Raw genomic sequence first — 18,979 nt, 5'->3', positions numbered from 1 at the left:
AGAGCCCCTCATGGCCCCGCAGAGCCCTCAGAGCCCCTCATGGCCCCTCAGAGCCCCTCAGAGCCCCTCCTGGCCCCTCAGAGCCCTCCTGGCCCCGGGCGGGCTCTGCCCAGGTGTGCCCAGGTGAGGGCGGCTCGCGCGCTGTCGCCCCCTGGCGGCACAGGTGGGGCCGGCCCGGGCAGGGCCCTCACCGCGCTGCCGTGCTTGTCCTCCCCGGGTTTGTGTGAAAGTGAGGACGTGCCTCGTACAGCTCCTTTAAATGCCACCTCAGAGTAGGAAAGAATCCATTTTCAGATTCAGCAGCTTCGTTTTGAAATGAACAAGGTAAAAAGCAGGCATGGGGTGTGCTCTGGAAAAAACAGGTGACACAAGGTGGAAATCTGTGTGTGACTTCTCTGGGAATTGTTTTGAGGAGCATTTCTCCACACTTTTTAGCACACTCTCTTTGTGACCCGTCATTCTTCTGAAGCTCCTTCCATTAACCCCCAGGTTTAGTAGCGTTTCTGTGAGGCTTTTAGAGAGGGCTCCATGACTGGGAAGCCTTTCATTAATAATTTGTCTTGTCTGCATGAAGGACAGGGCGTACAAAGATTTTTTAAAATTTTATTTTTAACTAAATTACATTTTAAAAAACCATACCAGAGTAACTTCTTGTTTTTTAATGATTTCTATTAACATTTTTATTGCTTTTACAGGTAAACTAGTTTTTTCTTGTTTCAAAAATATCCTGCAATCAGGAAATCTAACTCTGTTTGTTCTGGCTTGGGTATGTCATTATCAGTTATAAAGATTGTGCAGATGGAAATTATGTTGGTGCATGCACTGGAAGAGATGCCAGGTTCTAATGTCAGATAGATTGTCTGATTTTGGTTAATTGGTGTGGAGACTTATTTTTAAGCATTAGAATGACAGTGTTGGAATTGTAAGGTGTTGGGGAGCAGACCTGTTGCCCAACTATGTTACACCTTTTCTGACCCTGTTGACCATTTTGCAATACTGTGGGTTTCTTTTTGCAAAGAAATGCTGAACTACTGACCCATCTGTGTTCTTACATTGTAAAGAAACACCTTTTTTTGGCCCTGTGTCATGCAGTACATGGGGCTGTGTTATGCTTTGTGTTTGTATACATTTTATTTTTAATTTGAGTTCTATTTCTCTGCAATAACAATGTCCTGTTTCACTGGACCAGTAATAACTGTCAACCAGTCAGTGCTAATTAGCTCATACAGGAGACTTAACACTGAAGATTCTGACTTTTCAAAATTATATTCTATGAAACACTGTCTTCATTGGGGAAAATAGCTACTGTTGTTGCTCCTCTGTAATAAATTGCTTTGTTGCAGCTGTGTTGGACTATGGATGTGTGGTAGTGAGATTTCTGAGGCTGTGAAGACAAACTTAGTAATGATTTAAAAAAAAAGGCTGATCTTGTCTTTTTGGACTCCTCCTTTGAGTTGTAATGCTGATACTTTAGTTTTGTCCAAACTCAGAATCTCAGCACACTATTACATGTTCGAGTGTGTGTCTTTATAAAGGACAGAGGCAAGTTTCATGGCACTGACAGGGTTTTGGTCCCCAAAATATCTGTGTGGATGGATTTATACTCTCTTGGTAGGAATGCACTTTGACTGCACTAGAATATACTTGGTAGTACAAATGAGGGGTTTCAAATTAGGAATGGCTTGAAAACGACTTCAGCTACTGGGGTTTTATTTTCCAAATTACTGGTCTCCGTGGAGCAGTGCAAGTGATCACAAAATGATGAGAAAGAAACAAATCTACAAAAAAAACCTGCACAATTTTTGCCCAAGCAAGCCAGCTTCCTTTTGAGCTCTGTGCTGGCACAGTTTATGATTAAAAGTGCATTTTTTTTTTCTGTTCATAAGCAATAAAAATAATTTCCCAACTGCAATGAAGACACTTCCTGTGGTACATTTTAATTCTATGCAGCTAATGATGGCGTAGCTCGTCATTGCAGAGATTGTCTCAGTGGCATTTATGGCTCGGGGTAAACGCTCATATATCACGGGCTGGTTTGAAAGAACCGAAGCTTTGGGAGATGTCAGCTTTGCAGGGAAGTGACTCATCAACAAGAGGTGTGAGAGAGCAAGGGTAGAGTGTGGAGCTTGTTCAGGCTACAGATATTGGAGTCAACAGATTGACTTAAAGAAGAGGTGTTACTGGTGTCATTTACAAAAAACCATATCTTAGCCTTGAAAGTTTCCAGACCACTCAACTGGGGAACCCAGGCTGTGTCATGATGCAGAAGTGTTTAATGAATCAGTGTCTTCTGCACCTCAAAAGTGAAAGTTATAGGGGAAATCACCTTTTTTGTAAATGGATTTACCAGCGCAGGTCTTCAGAACTGTAACATCATATTGTGAGCAAATTAGAATCATAGGACTAAAAATCTTCTAGTCAGCAAATTTTCTCTTTCATGATTTATTTTTAAAGGTCAGAAGGTGACTGTTACAGTCAAAAAATAGTTATTTGTACAGGAAAACAGTCCCAGATGAGGTGCAACCCTGTCCTAAACCTCTGAATCTGCAGCCTGGGTTTCCCAGAGCTGCTAGGTGTAAGGTAAAGCTGAGCTAGAACTATTTGAAAAGAAACATAGACTTATGTTTAGTTTTTCTTTTTGTTTTAGTTATTCTACAGTTTTTTCAGTAGATGCTAAATTTATTTGATTTAGGGGAGAGAAGGATTTTGCTTTAAAACATACCAGATAGGAATCTTAGGACAGACTTTTTGCACTCAAACAGCTGGAGCAGCTGTAGATTCCCCACTGAAATGAAAATGCAACAATTCAAGATTTAGAAAGGCAAAAAGTGTGACCAGAGCATTAAATAGAAGGGCCATATGATACCAAAATTAAGCTCTGTGTTTATTATAAAGAAAATCCTTGTTGTAGAAGGGAAAAAAATGAACTTGTTCCACCACTTTCTTTTTTCCTCAGGAGAAAACACAGAATATATCCTAGGTAATAAATCTGTTTTATGGCTCACATGAGAAAGGGTGGAGAAACTCCCATTATTTTCTTCCCAGAAATTGAAACACACATGAGCTAACATGGGAGACACTGGGGTTTTCATCCAACCAAGCACAGCTGGCTTCTGCTTTTATTATTTTCCTAAGCCTAATAATTTTTCATTTGATTAGCTGGTGGCTGACAAAACTATCACTTGCACAGTGTTTTGTATATTTAGGAGAGTAGGTGTGATGAGAAAACGATATTGTAATGCTTACCCAGAAGCACAGCACAACCTGTTCAGTGGATGGGAAATTTCTGCTTGCCTCTCCTTGAAGAGCAGGTTTCTATCATCAGGGTTTGAGTTTGTATATCAAGAAAGGAAATTCTGGACATCTAGAAACAGGAGAATTGTTTCTTAACTCACATTGAGGAATTGCATGATGCTCTGCACATGAATAAACTGTCAGGTATCAGTTGGCAGTCCACAGTGCCAGTTTTGCCATGAGAAGTGGTGAGACTATTTGAGAGAAAAAAAGTCCTAGTCGGTGTTAGGAGGTGGGAGAAGTAGAGCTGCAAACAAGATGCATCAAGGATTTTAACTCACACAGTGTGAGTTGTGGAGAGACCCACGGACACACGTAATGTGAAAAAAATCAACAGCCACCCAGACAATAAGACAGAATGATAAAGTGGGCACAGCCATAAATGTGGGAGGATTGGAGCTGTCTAGGAATGAGGTTGCTCAGAGCCATGTCTGTGCAGACCCCTGTAAAGCCATGGCTTCTCACTTTGAAATCAGGAGGGAGAGTGGCCCGTCACAGAACTCCTCTGTGTGCCTTCTGCAGAATAAAGAAAACATATTCCAGAACCCAGTACCCTGTTTTGCACTGAGCATTAATACCAGGGACAAAGCAGGGTGATTTCTGTTGTGTTGGCTGCTGGTGTTTGAAGTGCTGAGCTGTGTTGCTGTCTTTGTGTTCTGGCAAAGCAATGCTAACACCTTCCCTAAGTAAGCAGCAGGGGAAGAAGAATGCAGTTCTATCCCAGATTGGTGGATCTGTATCATCCAAGTGTTTAGTATGTTATTATTGTTATTTTCAAAAATTCCAAAACGACGTGTTTTGGGGGCAGGAGAGAATGTGGGTTATCTGCTTCCACTCAAATATTGTGTGATGACTTTAATTTGTAGTCATTTATAAATGGTAGATGTTCAAAACCATGTAAGAAATTTCTAAGTAAAATTACTTTGAAGCTACAGGTTCACTGCATGGCCAAACCTCTACTTTTTATGTCCTTTCATCCAGGGCTGGCTGGAGAAGGAATGATTTTGTAAGGACTAGTAAAATCTCTGTCCTATGTATCTACGTCCTGACCTCGTCCATTACACTCACTAAATAATTGTTGGCAAGTTCAAGCTCTTGTAACTAGAAGGTTATGACTTTGCTAAATGCCGTGAGCCAATGTATTTTTGTGGATAAGGAAAATTAATGGAAAAACATGAGACTAGTGGAGTGGCAGTAGATCATCACGGGAACTCTCTTTTGGTCGTATCTCTCTCAGAGGCTTTGTGCTGCTGGGGATCAGAATCCCTGGGCTGTGGGGCTGTTCCCTGGGCCGTGGAAGTGTGTGAGGCAGTGTCAGAGGTGGCTGCTCCCCACTGAGTCTTGCCCAGTGCGAAGGCCCCGGTAACAGTCTCCCCAAAGGAGGTACAACCAGTGCAGCCACCTTCACTGTCTGCCTCCTCTGTCCTCAGTCTGCCATGGCAGAATTTGCATCTCTGGCCTGCTGCTATTTAGCTGTTTGCTCTGATAGATTTTCTCTTCTGTGATGGGTCTGTTTGACCTTCTGAAGCTGTGCTTTGAATTCTTGCCCCTGTGTTAGACCCTTTGATTGTTCTGTTCTCTGACGTTTGCGATGGTGCCACAGTGGTTCCGAGCTGGGTGAACACGTCCCTGGGGCCTGTTCCTGACACGCAGCTGGGGCTGCTGCTGCTTGGGAAAGGCCCTTGGAGCAGGAGTGGCTTCCCTGGTGGCACAGCCCTGTCCTGCAGCACAGCACCGGGGCTTGTTTTTGGCACTCTGACCCCAGGTTCCAGGGGTTCCTCACCCGACTTGCAGGAGGTTTCAGGGAGGGAGAGAGCTCCTAGTGCTGTGCCCCAGGAAGGGGTGACGCTCAGTGTGAGCTGCAGCAGGGTCTCCAGCCTGGCACAGTTATTTGTGCTCTGTGTGTGAGATTTGCCAGGTCTGCCGTGGGTAACACTGACCTTATGGAACCAGGCTCTCAAATCTGAGAGGGACTGGGAACATGTGAAACAGGCAGGACTTTTTACGTCTTTTTTTCTAGTTGTGTGTTTAGGCCTCCATCATTTCCCTTCGACAGTTGAGGGTGTTGGTTGCTTCCTCCCATGTTTGTGTAAGAAAAGCTTTTTATAGTCCGTTTTTCCAGTTGGCCTGTGTACTTCCTCCATTGTAGTGTAACACATCGTCCTTCCCACTCCCTCCCAGGCACTGGAGCTAGTGGAAGACCTGCAGGGTTGGTTTATTTGCAATAAAAATGGAGCTGTGGGGTTGAGAATGGTCATTATTCCTGCTTTAAAATGTGTTCTTCGACAAGTTGTCTTTTGTTCTTGGTATGGGAGGAGTATGTAAGGAAGCAAGGAATAATCAGCTGTATTTAGTTTAGAGAACATTCAGTTTGAACTGGACATTTCCAGCTCAGTTTTTGTTTAGCTGAAAATCTACCCAGAAAAACGAGTTTGTCAGAAACATGAATTGAAGTGGACTGCATTCTGTTTTTTGACACAAAAATTCTTAATGTGATGCCAAATATGAAGAATTTTTCAGTGTCATCCATCCCAAACTTCTGCAAGGATTGCAGCTAAGGGGAAGGCAGTCTAGGAGCCCCTCATCCACCCGTTATTTTTCCCTGTAAGGATGAGTCTGGCACACTGACAGCACTTGAGCCTTGCAGATTTGGAGCTGTGCTGGAGGTCTTTCCTTTAAGTCACATCAGATACACCAAGAAAGGAAAGTGAGGTGGCACGGCCACCACTGGCTGGCAGAGTCCTGTCCCTGGGCAGGACAGTGTGTGCTGCATCCTGCTTAAGGACAGGGCAGCACCTGGTTGTTCCCTGGCTTCACTGCTGCATTGCTGGATGGTTTCATCAGCATTGGTCCAGGACTGTCACTTAGCCCTGAAATAGAATTAGTAATATTTAATATTGCAGTCTTCCCCTCCCATGACAGATAAATTATTGAGAATATCTATTGGGAATACCCTTTATTTCCAATGATTTGGATGATATTTGTCAAGAAAGGTTATGTTTTGAAACTATTTTTTCAATTAATGTCTTTTTTTATATATAATATTGCAGGGTTTTCCAGCACTAATGAACACAGCCCAGGTCCTTCAGTGGAGAGGCATGTGCAGACATGGCCCCTGTGGGTTGGACTGTCTCACTGCTTTGCCTAGTGTCTAGTTTTAAGGTGCTGTGATAACTAACACAGCCAGGGCAGCAATTCCCTCTTTTCCCATGTACCAGCTCCACTATAAGCTTGCAGAAAAAAGTGAATCTGGAAGGAAAAAGCTTAATTGCAACACTGAGCCTGAGAATCCTCACACCTTAAATCTCACCGTGGGATGTCTTAGGTCCTGACAGGTCACTCTTAAGCTCCTTTTGTGTTCTGTGATCTCTCTATGAAAATAATGTTTTAAAGGCATTTGCTTGTTTTATTACTAAATATTTTATTACTTGTTTTATTGTTTTATTACTAAATAATTGAAATCTGTACTTAGCATTTAATTATAGGGATTTTATGCCATAAATATTGTATAGTGCCTGATGATGTAATTGGGCATTTTTATAATAGCTCCCCCTTTTTTAAAGTAAGGGGACAGTCTCTGAAATCCATGCCTTCATGCTCATGCCTTTAAATGTGGTTGTCATTATCTAGTGCTGGCATATGTTCTTCCTAACTAGGATTGTCTTCTCTTTCATGCTGATGCTATCTCCATGCGAGATTATTCCTGGCCCTGGTAGCACCCCAGGGCAGGAGTGGGAAGAAAATGTGTCCCATATGGCTGCTTTAGACAGCAGGTTTGGGTGTGGGAACATGGGAAAGGAGAGACAAAGGTGGAGAGGCAGTGGGATCTGCGTGCCTGGTCCTTCCCTCTCTGTCATAGAAGTAGTAGGGCAAGCAGAGGGGCCATGGCTTTCTGTACTGTCAGGCTGGTTAGGAGTAACGTGGGAGTACACTGCACGGGCCAGGAGTAACGTGGGAGTACACTGCACGGGCCAGGAGTAACGTGGGAGTACACTGCATGGGCCAGGAGTAACGTGGGAGCAGCACCGGGCCAGGTGCCGTGTGCTCTCCGTGCCGGAGGCGGGAGCCGGGGCGGAACTGGCCTGAGTCAGCCGCTCCTCCTGGAGCACCTCCTGGGCTGCTGCTGCCACGGGCAGCCCAGTGCAAGACTGAGCCTGAAGGCTCCAGCGAGCTGAATGCAAATATTTTGCAGAAGTCTTATTTTCTGGTAATTACTTTAATATGATTCAGTGTTTTCTCTTTTGTCTGATCTTGTTATGAGCCTTCTTCGCCCACTGTGGGAGCAGGGCAAGCGTTCCCATGCCACGTGCACCGTTCCTGCTGCCTTCCCCTGGGTTTTCATGGCTGGCAGTAGGTGCCGTTTGAAGTGGGGTTGCTGGCTGATACAGCCAACCAACAGTGTGTCCTTTCAGAAAAATGACTGACCCTGGACCCGTTCTCGTCAAGCCTTTGAAACTACTAAGCTGTGTCAGATAGTGAGGGTAGAGCAGTTTGTACAGTTGGGGTCTGGGATCTGTTTGCCAGTTCACACTTCTAGTGATTCCTGAAATTAGAGCTCCTGGGGAAACCCAGAACTTTGCTTCTGAGGCAAGTGGTGTGTATGAACTGAGTCCAAGGCACCCAGTGTTCAACAGATATATGAAGAATGGCAGGATTTAAGCTCCAGTGCATCACCAACAGTATTTACTGGAGACTGATAATAACAGTGAACAGGCTCATTCCATTCCCAGATCTCAAGGGTTTTAAAAATCCAGTAGAACCAACAAAATACCTAAATCCCAGCCTCTGAAATCCAGCCAAGTTTTGTAAAGATTACAGTGATAGCTTCAAATAAATATAAATTGTGCTCTTTAAAGGTACAATTTATTTAAAAGGAATTATTTTGCCAAACCAATAACTAAACCAAGAAATAACAGATTAAGAGATCTGATATTATAATGTTTAGAAAAAAACCTTTCTAATATTTTTAATCCTTTTGCTTAACCACATGATTCACATTTAATCCTAGTTAGACTAATTAATACATACATATCTTTATAGAGACTGTACACTTCTCCTAAGCAATGGAGTGGCCTGTGTTACCACAGGTGGGGGGAGAGAGGTGTAGGGTAGAGTACAACTCACTTGCATAATCTCTTGCAAGTAATAGAAAAAAATCTGTCTCACATTATACCTGCAAGAAATACATGGGTGCTCATAATTCATATTATCCCATAAAATTTAGAAGAGCATTCAGAGACTGCAAATGAAGGTAATTTATGTGTAAAACCTCATCCCTGAAGAATTTATTGCCATAGTAGGTATAATATACTTTGGCACAGACTTCTTCCCTGAAACTAGTACTTGCAGACTTGAAAAAGGAACATACCAAAGACCTTTCAGGTTAAACTGTAACCTCGTTTGATACAAAACGCAGTACTATGAAGACTTTTGGCTTTTGAGAGAGCTCAAATCAGTTGTTCAGTGAACACTCCGTGGCTGTTGTTGCTGTGTGTGAACATCTTCACTATGCAGTAATCTCTTTAAAATCAGTGATGGGTTAGTGGTGTTACCTTTGTGTAATTATTGATGTATGTAAGTATTTTGGACTTAGTGGGAACTGAGGAAACTGCAGAAGTGGGTTCATATAAAACATTTCAATTTGCAGTATCTAAAAATGAGTATGTGCTTTGCAGAGGTTGTTTGCAAGCCACGTCCTGAAGCCCAGATCTCATTTCTTCTTGCAAGGGCTGCACTGGGAACATGGGCCCTCATCTTCCTCTCTGCACTTGTGCAGAACTGCCAGATAGCGGCGTGCCCTGCAGGAGGAGTCCAAACTATTGGGTGACAAGGACAGTCCTGTGCCAGGTGTATTAGCTGGAATTCTCTCTGGTGCACGAAGAAGGAACTTTTCTCTTGAAGGTGACGTGATTTTTGAGGTAGTGAGGATTTATCCCATCAAGAATGGCACTTTGCTACTAAGGAAACCCTGATGGGGCTCATATCTGAAGCACTGTGTTCAGTTCTCTGCTTTTTGAGATGGATTAGGTGGAGTAAGAGATGGTGCAGAAAATGACAACTGAAACAACTTGGGGAAATGGAACAACTGTCATATGAGGAGAATTGAGAAGTCTGGTACTCCTTAGAGAAAAACAGGTATTTATTTATCACTGATATTTACAAGATCACGACAGTGATGAAAAAGCCAAACGTGAAACTGTTGCCCTCCAAATCCTGCAAAGTAAGAACGAGAGGGCACTCAGTGAGAGATTAGGAGACCAGGTTTATAAACAAAGAAAAGAAAATACTCCTTCATTCTCTGGAATTTCAGGTAGTGAATTTTTTGCCATGGGAGGCAGTGAAGGCAAGGATCTCAGCAGGTTCAGAAGGGCTCAGACAGTTCCATAGGCAGCAGCACTGCAAATGGACAGTGCAGTTACGTGCCCTGTTCCATCATTAACTCAGCAATTAGCTGTGAAGGTGTGGGGGGCACAGGGACTGCAGAAGTAAACAGGCTTCTGTCTTTTCCCTAAAGAGCATCTCGGTAGCATGGCACTGTTGGAAATGGGGTGCCAGGCCTGAGGGACCAGCTGTCTGACCCTGCAGGGCATTTCCTTCTGCAGTACAGTACCATGCAGTGTTTTACTTTGAAAGGTTTTTATTGTTACTGCACTGAATTCTCATAAGGATAATAAAGAAAAAAAATGGTAGCAAGGGTGTTAATACTGCGTTGTTGATACCTGAAATATTAATGTATTTAAAGTCTGATCCACTGATAGTCAAATGCCTGCCTGTTGCTGTGCATGTCACTAACATGGCATTTATTTGGAAAACGTACAACTTGGAAAATGAATTTTAAGTTTGTATGTTTATTTTTCTTGGCAGTGAGTTTTAGTTATCTCAGAAGGGAAAAGCTATCCAGGTGCAGTGAAGCTGTATGGTGCCATGAGTGCTCCAGCAGGAAGGAATGCAGGACAAGTCTGCAGGACAAGTCTGCAGGGAGCTGGCTCAGAGCAGTTTCTCCATGCTCCAGTACTGTGTGCTACTGAGGTGTCTTTGTGCTCCTTCCAAATAGGCCACGTTGAGCCAATGGAACAGAGCAGGGACTTGGGGCCAACCACATCCACGGATCAGGGGCCCACAGTTTGGGTCATGGTCCCTGCTCCAGGCACTGGGCTGGGGTGACACCACAGAGCTGGGGTGACGTCCCTGCAGGTTGGGGCATCCTCCCCAGGCACCCTGTTCCGTGTGCTCCCCACTCCTGATGGCCCAGTCAAACCCTAAGGCTTTAGGCTGCTGCTTCTGCTGTAACAGCTGGCTCTTTATTACATCTGGAGCATTTAGAGACCTGTGAACAGGTAAAAAGAATCACTATTTCACTTTAATGTAGGACACGGGAAAGTTCTTTAAAATGTGTTTGAATTTTTTCTTGTAAAAAAAATTGTCTTCTGTATGCTTTATTTTTTTTTGTAACATTAAGCATATCAACAAAAGCATTCTTTATTTTAATTAGAGAATGTGGGCTTTGCTCCCATGGAGGCTTTTGAATATTTGTGTAGCTCCCATGCTCTGTGCACGAGCTTTTAGCAGGGCCACTTCTACGAGCACAGAGCACACGAGTGCAGCTCGGGCTGGCTCTCTGGGTGAGGAACTGGTAGTGCTGTGCTGGTTTTGAGAAATCCAGCATAAACAAATGCTGGTCTCAGGTGTGCGACTGGGAAACGCTTCTGGCTTTTAATCAAAAGAAATGGAGAGTTTGGTTCATAGCAATATCTTTTTTTCTCTTGTTTCAGTTAAATAAACGCTAACACAAAGGAAGAGCTTCAAACTGTCTGACTAAAGCCTCAGCTAATTGAGCTTTGGTTCTATGAGAGTTTGATGTCATCATCCTTTCTGTTTTCCACTTTTCTGGGGAAGTACTTCAGCTATATGGCAAAAATAAACAAAAGAAACCTTTTAAATCTTCACACCTAAATACATTAATGCATATTTTTAGTTACTATTTACTCCTTGCAAATTTATCTTGATCTGAAAAAAGTTTCACATGTATTGTTTTCTTAACAAAGATTTGACCTTCATCTTTATAGACGGTTTCACTATTCTTCCTATCAGCAGTAAGTTCAAAGGAGCACTTCTAAGCATGCAGGCAAACCCCAGCTCTATTGTGGAAAATAGAAATGTGTGGTTTATATCACGGGAGTTTAGAGAACAATGCAAAGGTCAATTGTGTTGCTTGCTCTCCTGTCACATGATGTGGGTGTGTATATGAATGCATCCCTGGAATTCCACTGTGGGACCTGCATCTTTGAAGCTGATGCTAAAATTACTGCCGAGGCTCTTCCAAAGGCGGATACTGATGGAGGATTCAATGAAATCGAAGGTCGCCAGCCTGGGAGGCGTTGAAAGATACCTGGCTATGATACTATTTCTGATTTAATAATGCCAATGGGAGGCTAGCCCTTTGTAATAATTAGGACTAATTACTGAAGAGGTGTTGACAGATGGGCTAAGAGGAAACAAACTGCCTTTATCCAGTGGCTTAGAGTCAGATTACTAGTCTTGTGTTATCTGTTTCTCAGAAAGTAGAAGCTTCAATCATTCACTAAGTCTTCAAAGGGGAAAGGGATCCCAACAATATACAGGATTGGGATGAAGCTATGAAATACGTCTTTGACTCAAAATGGCTGAATTAATCTCCTTTCCGTAAATTATCATACTTCTAAAGTTTGGGTTACAGATGGAGAATCTGATTGTAGTACTGAAAAATATGTGAAATCAATATTGATGACTGTCCTGTCGCTGCTTCTGCTTGTGGATTGGTTCCTTGCTGTCAATTATATTAATATGAATTCTTTGATTCCCTCTTATGCCATTCTTGCTATCCAGCTGAAATGGAGACAAGGGAAGTGTTTAGTACTCTGTGTTTGGTGTTTGTTCTGCACAGGTGTCATATCTGATCAAAACACAGAAAATAATCTGCCAAACTTAATTACAGTTATTGGCCTTTTTAGCAGACAAGATCATGCATATTTTAGGAAGAAAGCAATATATTACAATAGAATTGCAATTACTGAGAAATTAGTCACTGTTGTAGAATTTCCTTATGAAGTATTTTTTCTCTCCTTTTGGATGTGGTGTCCCTCCAGTACCCGAGCATGAAGGAGATCCCATTGTCCAGTGGGGATGCAGTCAGCAGAGACACTCAGGGATGGATGCTTTGGCACCAGAAGGGCACTCACTGTGACTTACTGTAGGCAAATGATTTAAAAGTCTAACAACCCTCCATCTTCTCAAATGACTCCTCCTGAGAGCTGTTCTTCCCACTCTCCACCATACCCAGGCTCTGGTCTGCTGAGAAGGATGGGATAAATGTGGTTGCACTCCATAGCATTTATAAGAAGACGTAGCTTTCAATTATTTATTTACTTTTAACGAAAGAGGCCTTTTAATTAGTGTTTAAATATTTATAACAGTTTTATTGTGCTGTAAAATTGGTTATACTTTGATCTAGATTTTCTGGTTTGAGATAATGGGTTGGTAAAAGTTTTCCTAATGAATTTGGTCAGAACATGACATAATCTGATTATCTGCCGAAAGACTGGCACTTCAGTTGCTGCCAGCATGGCAGCCTGGTACAATGGGGGCTGTTCAGCACACCTTCAAAGGCTGCAGTTCAAGTTCAGGGCCGGCAGAATTGTTCAAAGTTTCAGATTAATGCGGTGAAACAGTTTTGCATTTTTCACTACATTTTTGGTCAGGATTAGTTTCTTGTGGCTGAGAGGAGTGGAGCCTGAAGTTACATGTGTAAACTGTAACTCCGTTCTGTTGCTTTGGGGTTATTTCTCTCCATTTGCTAAGTAATTAGTGTTACTCATTAAAACATAGAGAAAGGACTGATCAGAGCATCACAGACACAGGAAGCAGTCAGGACCAGAAACTGGGAATTAAGCATCATCAGTACTCAACCTGGTAAATGTGGAACCAGTTTTTTATAAATATCCCTCACATTTTAACAGTTTAACTGTTTGACATGTTTAATGTGTAAGCATATGCTTGTATGCTTGGAGATGAGCATATTTAACTAATGCTTTTGTAAAATGGATGTAGATTTATGTGATCAGACTGGCATGGAAGAACAATTATGCGTTGTGTCTAAAGTATAAACTTAGCCTTAAATGTTAAAATAAAGATTAATTTTTTCATTTGATATTTAGGTAATATTTGCCTTGTAAATGTCATTCCTGTTTGCAGTGGAGTTATAGTGATCCCTTTTAGATTTCTTGGACTAAACTGCTCTCCAGAAACTTGGCTTATCCAAATACTTATGCTGTACTGAATAGGCATCCTACCAGACAAATGGCACATACTATTAGTAATTAAGCTTGAATTTGGGGGGAAATTTCATAGCATAAAAATAATAATAACCTGTGACTTTGAGTCATATATTTAAAAGTGATATACATAACACTGTCTTCTATTTCTTTTAATACTGAAGGGGTTCTTGGAGACAGTAAAATACAAGTACCAAATGGGACAGACTTTACTGAAATGCAATTGCTTCTGAGCTCGAGAGTTCACCTGAGTAAGGATTTAAAGTTTTAACCTAATGAATTGATGCAGACTGTCCACACTGCTTTGTTTCTTAAAACACTCATGGTGCTCAGTGGCCGTGGGAAGGGACTGTCTGTGTCTGGATCAGTGAGTGGAGTCCTAATCCCAGTGCTGTGCCTGTGCCACCTCGGGAGGTCACTCACTGTCCCTGCCCCAGGTTCTGCATCCACAGGGAGTGACCCACAGTAATGCTGCTCTCGGAGATGTGTTGTGTTTACATAGGAGCAGAAACCTTGCAAAGAGAAAATGCTTTATGAAATGCTGGTGCAGTGAACCCTGCCAACCCTCCCTGGTGTGAGCAGTCTCACCGATATCATCTGGCACTTTGGGCAGGCGGAGATCAGATCCAGACCCTGGAATGCAGAACATGAGCTGGACACAAGTAGGAATTGCCCTCTTATTTAATATTCCTCCAGTGTTTATGTCAATTTGTCCTGTTTGCTGTTTGCAGTTTCAAAGTATATTTTTTAACTGTTATGAGACAAATGCTGAGAATATAAACACAGGGGGTAGGACAGTACAATATCCTGATACAAATGTAGCTCCCGCTGCAGCAATGCTGGTGAAGGACGTAGCCTGTTCAATTAAGTGCAGTGGTTTTTTCCCCTTCTAATGAGTATATACTTTGTGACTGTGTTTTGTACTTGTCTTTTTAACTCTCTGAAATGGGAACTGTATCATTAGTGAAAGGCCATGTTTTGGGGAGCACTGTCAGAGCTTGCAGTGCAGTTTAACTGAACTGCCTCCCTCTGCACGGCGTCTGCCCCTGGTAAGGCAGGTACAAGAGCAGGTATTTCATAAGCACAGACAATGTACAGCCAGGAACACAACTGAGGCTTTAAAAGCACATCAAAAGTAGATTGCTTCATTGTGTCTTCAGAAAGAGTCACTACTCAGGATCTCCTCCCACCAAATGTGCAAGAACTGCGAATTTCAGGGACGTTCACATGAAAAAAATAAAACTTGAGCACTTCTGACTGTAACCTCAAGTATGGCCAAAGCAAAATGAAATACAACACTGATAGCTCCGTGTGCAATAGAATTTTTGTATGTATTTCTTTTATCAGAGTTTAATCCAAATACAGTATTTATAGAGTAGGAAAAGATTTTATATACTTTTGTTTTAGTTGAATCTAAGGTGACCTGATGCAAAATTAAAATGCAGTGTCTTGTAGAACTTAGACAGATACTGAAATTAATGTGGTTTTAAGATTAGTATGAAAATGGGCTTTGGTCTCTTTCTCCCTTACTGGTGACTGTGCCAGGTCAGCTCCTGAGCAGACCTCAGTGTCAATGGAAACAGCTCCGTTTCTGGGCATGGTCCTGCACATCAGGAATCAATTGATAAGTCATTGTGGGATGTATTTTAGAAGTATAAATTCATTTCCTATAGGTTATGTTTTATTATGTAGTATCATATTACATATACTTTTCCTTAATACTAAAAACTCTTGTTATACTTCACACTTTGAAGAAGAAAGTGTAGAAGACAAAATGTCATATGATTTGTGTTGTGTTTCATGTTCCTATGCCCTGTGGGAGGAAAAGAAAAGTAATAGAACAGACAAATAAATAAAGACGGTGTTGAAACTGGCATGACAGTTTGTGCTCTTGCACAACGGAACTGCAATCAATTTATTGTCTGCATTGGGCAAGTGCCAGAATAACAGTATAATATTATACAAGAGTAGATTAATTAAAGTGTAATTAGAATGGAATAAATTAAACAATCATAAAAGTTTGTCATGGGAAAAATATGTGTTTAGAATTAATTAGTTTTCAAATAAAGTGGTATTTTAATTGTTCAGAGTTACAGAATCCTTAATTGCAGACATACAATTCTGGCCCAAATAACTTCAGTTGCTGTAACAACTTGATATATTCCTTCTCTGTCAATTCTTTTTAATAGTTTGTTACTAAACAAGATTATTGCTGGAATGTCTGCTGAAATGTCTGGCGGACGTTTAATGAAGCCCAAGCTATCTGAGGACATTATTAGCTCTTGGAACCACAAGATTTGTGGCTGATGCTGCTCCGTGCAGCACCCCTAATTAAGGAGGATGGGCAGACAGAGCCCCGTGGCTGACAGATTGCTATGCATGGCTGAGCTACAGGCTGCTCAAAACAGGCTTTTGATGGTCCTTGGCTTATCAATTTTCTGCTAGATTACAATGATTTATCACGTGCCCAAACTTAAATTCATGTTAGTTCTGCTGGTATGGAACAGAGACACACTTGTATAAATACTTCTTTTCACTTACATTGTGCTATATAAGTGTATATTCATATTCTTCAACTTTTCAAAGTGATTGGGCATTTGTCATCTTTTTTTCCCCTGATTATTTTATGCAGAGAGTGTTGCAGAGCTGAACTACTATGGGCTTTTATGCTTTCTTTCTCCAAGCAAGGCTGGCTGTAGTTACATCTTTGCACTTTCCCAAGCAATTAATGGTTTCAGAAAGTAAAACAGATGGGTGTCTTTTCCCTCATCTGCAAAACGAACCTGTTTATGAAACCCTAGAATTTCATCTGTTTCAGCTGGATTTCAGGCTGTGTTTTAGGCTCCCTTATTAAAAGCTAGTATAATTACATGAGAGGCAGGGGCTCTCATGTTTTCAGACCCCATGTTTTTGGCTTCAGCGTATCCATGATATTTGGCTGTCTCCAAAATGTTTACTTCAGTAATATTTGCAATGCCCAAAATGTTTAACTGTGTTAAAAAAGGTCACCCAGCTGATAGCTGAAGGCACATATGTCAGAATGAAGGACTGAAAAAAAATTATCAGTCCGACACAGTGGGAGCATTAGAATGATTAATGTTTATGTTAATTTATGGCTTTTACATATTGATTAATAGCTTTTTGTTTCAGTGACCAAAATGTGTAAGTGGCAATGAGATCCATATGCTAACTCAGTGTCTTTCAAATGATTACAGTCGTTCTTAGTTTTGTTCCCATGCTGAATCTGTGTTTTCATTTGGAAAGCAATTGTTGTGCAGTGACTTTTTTTTAACACTTGCAGATGGAGATATTTGCAAGTGGACCTCGAGACACAGCCTGGGGTTTCAGTATTGCTGAAGGTTACACACTGACATTTATACACGTTTTTCTTGCAAACTTCATTCCCTAACATCGTAATATGTTGTGGTTTAGCCTCGCTCAGGTAAGGAACACTGGCAGAGAAGGTGCTCACCCTGGGAGGAGCCATTACCTGGGTGAAATCATGAAATGGGTTGTGTTGCAGGATGGTTATTTGTCATTTGCTTTCCAGCTCCCAGAAGGTTTCTTGGCACATCACCAATTGCTGATAAGCAGTTTTGTTTGCTATCTGTCCATTGACTATTACAATTAAAATGTGGAAACTTCCGTCATTCGTTGTCTAAATGTCAGGAGAGAGGGTAATTTTGGGGGTCTCCTGAGAAAGGATGAAGTCCTGACTTCCCTTGAAGTCAGTGGGAAGTGGAAGTTCTCAGCACTTCTCCAAGGGAGACTTTGGAAGTGTTTTCTGTCCTTGTTAGTCATTAGAAATTGTTTGGTGAGTATTTAGAACGAAAGCTCTGACAGTGTTCGGTGTTCCCAACCTGTAAGAGGAAGGGCTCTTGTCAGCTGCAGTGCTGGCAGCAGATTTATGGTCTCAGCTCGTCCAGGATTGTACAACCAGGTCGCATAAATCACTGCATTCCCTCTGACATGGACGTGTCACTAACCAGCAAGGTTTGCAAGCAAGATAGAAACCTATCTGCAGTGTCTGGGCACTGTATTTTCTAGTGCAAGCACAAGCACACTAATGAACACTCCCAGTCCATTGGTGTGATTTTTAAAAAATTATTATTGTTATTTTTATCATAATTATTTTAGGGTTTGAAGTCACAAATACACATCACTGTGCTAATCTCTACTTTGGTAGTTGTAATTAGTAATATGAAAAATAACCAATTAAAAAGAAGGCATTTGGTTATCTTTCTGAAAATTAGGAGTGCTGTATTAGTACATTTACTGGCTAAATCAAAAATTTCTACTACTTCTAATTTCTGTTTTACATCAATTTCCCTATTTAAAGATTTCTACTGATTGCTTCCACTTGAAATAATTTTTTTTAATTAGCTCTAAATAAAGCCTAGAAATGTAATACATTTTCTGTCTCAGTTTAGCACCAAGAATAGAAATGGGAGTTTTAAATTGAGAGCTGCATTGTTATTTGACTGACAAATGACTTTTCATATATTCTGGGGCTCTGACCTTTGCAACTATTTGTGTAGCGCTCCCACATCTCTTGATCAAGGCTCTGCTGCTTTTACTTTTACCAGTGCACGTTTCTGTCTTTGCACACAACAGACATGTCCTGTGTTTTGAGCAACTGCAGTAAGAATGCAAAAAGCAGGAGGGCCTGGCTTCGGGATTTTCATTCTTCCCTAAGTGTTTGTATGTGGTAGCTTGTTACAGGACCCCAAAAGGCATTTCTTGGTCCACTCAGTTACTCTGCACCTCAGGTGCAAGGAGATTTCTTCAGATGACTGTCTCACAACATCCCTGTGTATTGCTGACTTCCCTGTTCCAGTGTGTTCTATCATTTTTTGGTTTGTACATGCAAAACCAAAAGCTGGGCTTAAAAACTTGTCAGAGCATGTCTGAAGAATTGTTTACCGACCTATAGACCTGCTTTGAGACCATTTGTAGTCAATAACCTACAAAAATTCACTTTTGCAGTCAGATGAGGTGAACTTTAACTCATTCAGCTTGTGTGGATTTGTCCGGCATCTCTCGTGATGATGTGTGGAAACGCTACTCATTAAATGGGTTCTTGTAGCCCTTAAATGCTGTTCTCCAGTTCCCTGTAATTGCTTGGGCTGAGAGTGGTTCCTGTTTCACCGCTGTGAAACCTCCTCGTCTGCAGGGGTTGGAGGCTGGAGCTGTGGGAACGCTGCGTTTGGAAAGCTCATCCCGCAGGGATCCCTGCTGGGTGGGAGCAGTGGAGGTTGTGATGGAATGGGAGACACAGAGCTGTTGGTGTTGCACTGTTATCCTGAGGGAGGGTTCCTCTGCTGTGGCAGTGTGTGCCCCCTTCCCAAAGCCCCGGTGCCCCCTTCCCAAAGCCC

General features: G+C 41.9%; 1 protein-coding gene across 2 annotated transcripts in view; it reads left to right on the top strand.

Annotated features, from left to right (window-relative positions):
- Positions 1 to 18,979, top strand: part of GNB1L (G protein subunit beta 1 like) — a 41,904-nt gene that overhangs the window by 737 nt on the left and 22,188 nt on the right. The window contains exon 1 of one of the 2 annotated variants that reach the window (XM_027652044.1): positions 213 to 324. The exons of the other annotated variant lie outside the window; for it this stretch is intronic. Within the exon in view, the coding sequence (XP_027507845.1) occupies positions 316 to 324 (9 nt within the window). The 5' untranslated portion in view covers positions 213 to 315. Of the gene's footprint in view, positions 1 to 212; positions 325 to 18,979 lie in introns of those variants that run through there. 2 annotated transcript variants of the gene reach the window in all.

Source organism: Corapipo altera, unplaced genomic scaffold, assembly GCF_003945725.1.
Source record: "Corapipo altera isolate COAL_440 unplaced genomic scaffold, ASM394572v1 67, whole genome shotgun sequence".
Classification (NCBI taxonomy): Eukaryota; Metazoa; Chordata; class Aves; order Passeriformes; family Pipridae; genus Corapipo; species Corapipo altera.
The sequence above is the reverse complement of the archived record's forward strand: the minus strand, read 5'-3'. Positions and strand labels throughout refer to the sequence as shown.